Source organism: Dipteris shenzhenensis, chromosome 29 (genome assembly GCF_047967505.1).
Source record: "Dipteris shenzhenensis isolate YYH24624 ecotype China chromosome 29, Dip_SZ_1.0, whole genome shotgun sequence".
In the NCBI taxonomy this organism is placed as follows: Eukaryota; Viridiplantae; Streptophyta; class Polypodiopsida; order Gleicheniales; family Dipteridaceae; genus Dipteris; species Dipteris shenzhenensis.
The window spans coordinates 10175587-10183569 of record NC_141624.1 but is presented as its reverse complement, the minus strand read 5'-3'; the positions used below and the strand labels follow the sequence as shown (position 1 = coordinate 10183569).

Sequence of the window (7983 nt, the reverse complement as noted above, 5' to 3'; positions counted from 1 at the left end):
AACATAAGATTTTAACAAGTAATGATTGTATTATTCTAATAAATTTCCACACTTGGCATATTGCCAGGATTTGGCCTTAGGAACTGTAAAACTTCCTTCGAGGAGATATATTCCGAGTTGGGTCATTGTGGATATTGTGCCGGGCCTCATGTTGATGTTCGTCCTGGAATTATTTTCAATTGTGAGTCAAGGGATGTATATGTAGAAGTATCCAGTCGCTAAATTAGCTGCAATGAGCTGCACCACAGATATATATATTTTACGTCTCAGATCAGGCTTGGTAGAGCGTTCTACAATGGAGTTTGTGGTCAGATTTGTGCTTTTCGAGTGCATGTTGCTAAAATATGTGATCGGCGTGCATACGCTGGATGATAAAATTAAAGTTTGAAAGCTGTAGTCGCGCAGGGAGTCGCCGGAAATATTTGAAAATCAGCGTTTCTATGGTACACAACCAGGTTCCGTTGGACAGAAGGCATCACTTGCCAGAGTGTGGGGGGATGTTTATTCGGCCTCCTGATTCACTGCATACATGGTTATTCATTTACACCCTCCTTAAAATGATGAATCTGATGCTTGAAATGAATGGTTTGTGATCGAATTACGTAGAAAGGGCCGAGAGGCCGTTATGCATGCCAAGAAGATTAAATTACTTAGCTGATGAAGTAGTAATTAATGACATGCCTGTGAAATTCGTGGCACTGCGTGGTCGGACGGTGAAATTCGTGGCACTGCGTGCTCGGTCCCCCGCGCTAGAGCATCAAACGCAGATTCATCCCTTTGAGTGTAGAAAACAGACGTAGAATCTAAATTTTTGGTGTCTAGAATCAGACCTGCAAGCTGACACACAACATACTTGGTAAATTTGTGGCAACTCGGATGCGACACATGAAAGTTTAAACAGCTGGTTTTTTAAAGAAAAAATTGCACGTGCCCTTTAGAAATATAATATCAGTGCACTGGTCCTTACCAGTAGAATCTCAATGCACCTTGCATGCAACGAAGGATGAACGTCTCTGTAATACTTCTCGACAAGAAGCGTACAGCAGGATGCAACCTACAAGAATTATGCAGGCTCGCAATGTATTAGTTAATATATTAGTTCTGATAGATTTAATGTATCCAGAACTAGTAGAGCTAGAAGACGACATGAATCCTTGCCTAGTGCAAGTATGTTGGGTTTACAGATTTCCTTATCTTGTGGTGATTACATGATCAGCCAGAAAATGATACGCGGATGCATATGATGATATCACACACTTCTATGAAACTCTTCCACACAACGATCAGAAAAAACAAATAGGAATTTGACGGAGGGAGTTCATGATGATCACCTCTTGGTCTATGGGAAGAATATCTTCTCCTACTGTGGATATTTTGTAGTGTCCAGTTTCGCCCAGACTTTCCAAGTCTAGCTGGAAAAAAGTAAAGCATGACACAATGTTGAGAATGCAAAGCAATAAATTTAGAAGAACCACAAAGTACTATCATGTCATTGAATTCATGACTGTTAACTGTTGCAAATTATATCGAATTAGAATTTAAGAGGGTAAAGTCCTGGGATAGTATTGCTAATCTACTAGAAATCTTGAGTAGCACTACTCAATCTATGAAACCAGATGATGTAAAATCTTTGGCAGGCCTATCTATTTAGACCACTTGTAATTAATTATCTACTCGACGTGCTAAAATATCAGCTTCTATGTATAATTAGAGTAAGGTGGGCTTGGTCACATACTTCTCTCTTCATTGATTGGAAAGATCCTCCAAGAGGACACAATGTAGAAGCACACAAAACCCACATCTAGTTCGTCTAATCTCACTGCACTATATGTGAGTGGTAAAAGCAAGAGGTTCAATCACAAAAATAGGCACCCCTAACAACACACTCCCTTGTCAAATTCCCAGACTCATTCCAAGAATACTCTGCTTCTTTCCAGAGCACAAGGGGGGCCCAAACTCTACAATGACAAGAAGGGAGCTCATAAGATAGGTGGCACCCCAAAAGATAGTCAGTCACAGTGGCAAGCACAAAACATGTTTAGCCAAGACAATGTGGCTATCATGCGGCTTTGTACACTTCACCTGTTCACAACACCACACGATGTGGTGGTAGAAGATTCGAGTGGACCCCTAGAGAGAAGGCAACAAAGAAAATCTTTATGTGTACCACGTATAGAAAACAAGCTTGGAGCACCGCACTCGTAGCCTCTGGAGAGTAAAAAACAGCCTATAAAAAACCTTGTCTCAAATGGCGAAATCTTTAAATCAAGGGGTGATCATGCCTCATGGGACATGACCTCACAGCACTGCTTGTTCTAAGCCTTCACCCAATTTGGAGATCCCACTCCTATATATTTGCATGATAATCATATCTTACTTACCAAAGGCTCTAGATTTGTACCAATCACTCTCACAAATGGACACAAGGTGTTATTGCAAAATCTTTTCCTTGTTAAACAACCATTCTAACTTGAACTGACATTGAATAATGTAATGTAACCTTATGTTTGTTAAAGCAAGAAGGGGATGATAAGAGGGCAAGCGAAAGGCCAAGGAGGAGTGAGGGGGAGAGAGGATGACAACGGAAGGCAAGGCAAGGGGCCAAGGGTAGGCTAAGAAGGAAGGAGAGATGGGAAGGGGAGGATGGTTGGGCAAGCAAGAGAAACAAGTGAGGGGAAGAGGGGATGATGCAATAGAAGGGTCGGCAAGGGAACAAGGGCAAGCTGAGGGTTAAGCAGGTAAGTGTAGGTGACAAAGAGATGGGTGGCTAGGGCAGGCTTAGAGGAAGGGGAGAGATGGGAGGTAGGGGATGAGGCAAGGGCAGGCTAATAAGGAGGTGGGAGAGATGGAAGGAAAGAGGGAGGCGAGAACAAGGTTAGGGGAAGGGAAGAGATAGGAGGGAGGAGGAGAGGCGAAGGCAAGCTAAGGACAAAGAGATGGAAGGTGGGAGGGGAGGTAGGGGATGGGAAGGTTGCAAAAGGGGGAAGGAGAGAGAGTTAAGGGAGGGGAAGATGATTGAGCATGGGGAGGCAAGGGTAATGGAAGGTTAGGTGAGGGTAAGTGAGTGAAGAGGATTATTTTTTCCTAAGGGAGGTAATCTTTCTACTAACTATGTAGAATTTTCATTTTTAGGAGGAGGTTCTATCTAATTTTTTATTTCTAGGAGGGCTTTTCTAGTTTGGGTTAATCATATTTTCAATCTCTAGAGAGCTAACTAATTAGATTCTAGTTTGCCAAAAGGGGGGGACATATTGATCCATTTGATTTGGGCATCGAGGTGCACTAATTAAGTGAGCTTTTTTTGTTCTCTAGGGGCACATATTTTCAAGACATGAGGGAAATTCCCACAAGATGCATTTCCAAAAGATCAAGATTGTGAGCGATGGTAGTCGTGAGCCACCTTGACCTTTGGGAAATGCCTCCATGCATTCTATAGGATTTTTGTTATTACAAATGGGCTTTGGCAACCTCTACATTCCATGTTTCTTCTCGTGTGGATGTCGACCTGTGATTCATCTTCTCATGAGATTCGAGATACTAGGTGATGTTGACGTTTGACACTATGGATTTGGTTGAGCCAGTGATCTGACAGTGGAAATTATCCTCCACCTAATCATGACCCTTGATGGGGGGAGAGCTAATCTCAGGAGATTCACCTCCCAAAATTTTAGTGTACCACATGCAATCAAAAAAAGGGATATTTTAATTCCAATTTTGGAAAAAATTTAATGGGTTTACAATAACAAGAGGGGTTTTTTAATTCAACATTAGAAAAAAATATGTTAGTTCACAAGTAAAAAGGGGTTGTTTTATTAGGGAAAAAAATTAGTTGATGGGTTTTTTTAATACCCGTTGAAAGCACATGATACCTAGGATTTCTTGATGGTGCACCTCCCGAGGAGCTAATTAAATAGAATTAGTATGCAACCTGTGGCAAGCCATGTTGAGCATGAAGCTTTATGCTTATCTACACTCAGTCCACACATAGGGACGATTTTTTGTGTTTGCATTTACGACTCACTTGCAAATTGGATGGATTCAAATACAAATACGCCTAATTGTCAATGCGGGGTCTAGATCTTCCAAATTGTTCCTCCATTTACGATCAGACATGCACATTGGACTTTGACAAAGAATTTCAGACTGAGAGAAACATAAATTCTAATCAATTTTCATTCTCCTTATGGACTATGGTTTGTTGTTGTGTGTAGGGATGAAATTTACAATCATTTTGGGTACAAGCATGGAAACACCTCATGTTGCAGGGATTGCAACGATAATCATGCAAAAGAATCCTAAGCTCAACCAATCGGGATTACCTCCGCTCTGACAACCATAGCTGTTTCGGTCGACGTAGAAGGGAAGCCCCTCTTTGCTCAAACACCCTTCTACATTACAATCTCGCCCTTAAGAAACTATCCCAAAAACCCACATCTTTTAGTTTATTCAAGGTGACAACTACTTTATCGGCCAGCACAGCCTTGTAAACCATGCTCAAGCCACCCTCCCCGATGATGTTTTCCTGGGAGTCGTTTTGCATGGCCATGGCAACATCTTCTGTTGTGGATCATTCTTGTATTGCAAAACTTGGAAGCTGATGCACGAGAAGTGATGATGAGATCCGGAGCAGTGGCAAAGATGACGATAATTAGAATTATGTTGGGGAAGCACCACGATGCCTCTGGCCTAGTGTAGCTCGAACGCATACCTTGTGAAGGATCGGTCCACAAAGGCCAAGGTTTTTGATGTGCTGGAAGTTGGAACTACGTCCATGAAACTGCGAGAAGATCAAGACGAAGAAGCAGACGCGAATGAACACTAACTATTTTTGCATGTAAACTACCACGTTTGCTACAAGCATCCAATGGTCCACATTTTGTACATCTAATCTAATAATTGGGAATTCGTCAATGGTCCTCCCCCAAACCTCTTCTTAATAAGAAAAAGATTCTAATTTCTCTATAGAAGGGGGACATATTTGAGATCAATATATGGGTGGTCATACTTGAGATCAATATAATTGATGCAATCACTCTAAACGGTGCTGTTAGCCAGGACTAAAATTGTCACAATGAAGAACAAGTAGCCAGGTAATTTGGCACTCATCTACAATGAGAATCGTAATTTCTAAACCATCTTGGATGAGAATCTTTAATCGTAATTTGGAAACAGCACGCTGCATGCATAAATCGCAAACGGAGCTGAGATTACCTCGTCAAAGAAGAGGAGAGCTGCAATATCGATTCCAGATTGCTGGAAGAGCCAAGTAGCTCGTTTGTTGTTCCGCAAGTCACGTTTGGTGATGCTCAGGACAGGAAGAGCGATCCATTCCTGTGATCCATGGATCTTGTCGGATATCCAAGCATAGCAGATGGTCGAAATTATGGAGCTGAGACCTGGAATTAAGGGGAGTGTGGACAATCAGCAACCTTGCTGGAATATTATCAGATGTTTGAACAACAATAATAATAACTTTGGAATTGTCTATTGGACAACAATTGATAACATGATTATTTAACAACATCAACAACAACAATGGAATTGTCTACGATCAGCAAACTTCCTGGAAATCTAGCAGCGGTGCACAGATGAATTAATGAGCAAGAACAACAATTTACCGGAAGAAGCACTGGAAAGCAGGAGATGAAAACGACATCCATCAATGTTAAGGTAGCTTCTTTGCCTCCGGAGAAATTCGTTGAGCAATGCGCTGTCAAGATCTAGCCTCACCACATGATCAGTAGAATTTCTCCTCCTCTCATTGCCAACATTTCCAACCTCCATAATTTGACGCTGCTTGATATTAATATGCGGAACAACCAATGAGCCATTCTCTTGAGATCTGAAACCGGCTTCTCGACTTACAGATTGCCTTCTCAATAGGGAAGGAGTCCATGGCGCTGCATCTAGTGTTGATGGAGTCCATGGCGCACCTGCCTCCCAGCTGCTTGCCTTCTCACTTGCAGCTTCTTGGAAGGAGTCCATGGCGTTCGCTTGAATTGTGAGATCGGTTTCTTGTCTTACAGGTTGCCTTCTGATCGCTTGCTTCATGGGAGGAGTCCATGGCGTACCTGTTGATCGCGTCGCTACCACCACGCCTCTCGCGCTCTCGTAACCCATCCAATCCCCTGCCCTCCCCCGCTTCTTTGCGGTCTTTACCCTCGGCCCCCTCCCCCTCTTTCTTGCAGATCCCTTTTTCTTCTTCTCATGCTTCACGCTGCAGTTCAGCCACCTCGGAAGATGAAGAGCCCCCAGCGTTTGTAGCCTTTCCATGCCCTTCATCACGGCCCGTGTTACCTCGTTTTGGAGGGTGGATTTTAATCTGCCTAGTCTCTTAGCAAACTCCGTCGAGAAGCATTTCTCCTCAGCAACTCCGGCCGGCTGATTTTTCACTGGCGTTTTTTGGAAGGCGGAAGCCGGTGTTTGAGCTTGGCTCTCATCTCCTCCTCCTAGTGGGAGTACCACATCCTCTGCCATTCCTGGGTACCGCGCAGATTTTGATAGGTTGTGGTGTCTTTCATACATCCCAGGGGGAGCTGCGGCTTTTTCATTTGACACTCGGTCATACACAGCCAGCTCAGTGCTATGCATTTCTGAGTGCCACGGCTCCAATTCCCTGTGGAAGAAACCCGCTGCATTTGCAGGTTGTATTGCTCCGCTATGAAAGTGGTATGGATTCGGGTTATTTGCAGAACTTCGTGGTCTCGTAGACGTAGATGCAATTCCACATGAGCTTGAGCGAGTTAGCTCCGCAGGACTGCGAGTGGCGGTAGTGGATACAATTCTATATGAACGCGAGCGAGTTAGCTCCGTATCAACCGTTTTCCTTGTCCCATTGCCACCAAGTGGCGATTCGACAGTCGAGAAATACGGAACTGCGCGAAATCCTGTCTCTGACAGTTTAAACGCGTTGTTAGCATGAGAACGAGGCCAAATAAGGCCGGTCTGAGCATGGGAGCTAGGATAGAGTGCAGCACGAAGGGGAAAAGGATCCGGAGCAACAAATTTGTTCTCGTGATCGAAATTGTGGGGAGGAAGGCCCATGATCCTCCAGTCAAAATCTGCATCCACGCTAGACGCCGCATGACCTGCATCGCTGTTGAAGTCGCTTTGGCTATCTGATAGATCGGCGGTAATTGAGCTGAAGCTTGTGTATCTCTTAGTTCTGCAGGATTCTCCTAATCTTCGGATCGTTGAGCAACTGTCGTCAGAGATGCATGTTTCCGGGTGCACATTGCCAGAGGAATTCTGAGCGCCGTCACATGAATCAACCACACCGCAGATCCGATCAGCAGTATATAAAAATTGAACTAATTATTCGCAACGATAGCGGACGTCTCAACGAAGTAGATCCGATTGCTTGAACGGATGAACGGATGCTTGTTTGCGCAGCAAGAGCAACGTCTAATCTCACATTAATGACCTCGAATTACATGGAAACGAATTTCGTTTGTTTTGTTAATCTTGAGCCAGCAATAAAAAACAAACTCACGGCTGAGGGGCCATTCTTGACGGCGGGCGACAGTGCCGTTGCTCTAGCAGCGAAGTCCAGATGATGACGCGGAGTCCAGACTAAAGTTCTGCGAGGCTTGGTTGAAGGATCTGAAGAAGGATCCACTTCCATTTATCGATCTGCAGCTATAACAACGATAAGATAACCTGTCGATCTATGTGGATTTATCCATCTATCTCATTCCGATATGAATGAAACTGTACTATCTCACTGTCTGCAGCTGTTGCAACAAACAGACTCATCGATGGATCTCCTTCCACGATCAAGGCCAAATGCTTGCAATTGGAAATCTTAGAAACTGTGACGCCACAACAACAACAATTCCTATATTGACTCAACATCATGTAGGTTCTACCTATCACCTTTGTATATCTAGCTATGTCCACATGCAAGTCATTCTTTGTATCTGCTCTTCACATGCAAGTCATTCTTTGTATCTGCAGCGATAACAATAGACGTGTCGATGGAAT

At 43.6% G+C, this 7983-nt stretch overlaps 1 protein-coding gene across 1 annotated transcript; it reads right to left on the bottom strand.

The window, feature by feature from the left end:
- Positions 1-231: 231 nt before the first annotated feature.
- Positions 232-7705, bottom strand: LOC147882418 (uncharacterized). Its single transcript, XM_087400240.1, has 7 exons — positions 7493-7705; positions 5619-7248; positions 5212-5396; positions 1332-1412; positions 968-1054; positions 682-837; positions 232-521 (listed from the first exon to the last, which is right to left on the bottom strand). The coding sequence occupies exons 1-7, from the start codon at positions 7622-7624 to the stop codon at positions 519-521; spliced, it is 2274 nt and encodes a 757-aa protein (XP_087256366.1). The 5' UTR covers positions 7625-7705; the 3' UTR covers positions 232-518.
- Positions 7706-7983: the final 278 nt, after the last annotated feature.

Bases quoted from the DNA above. Each gene is read 5' to 3' on its own strand.
- LOC147882418 (XM_087400240.1), bottom strand. From the start codon at position 7,624: ATGGAAGTGGATCCTTCTTCAGATCCTTCAACCAAGCCTCGCAGAACT. The intron at 5,397-5,618 runs GTAAATTGTTGT...CCTTAATTCCAG, and splicing joins GCTTTCCAGTGCTTCTTCCG to GTCTCAGCTCCATAATTTCG. The intron at 1,055-1,331 runs GTGATCATCATG...TAATTCTTGTAG, and splicing joins TTCTTCCCATAGACCAAGAG to GTTGCATCCTGCTGTACGCT.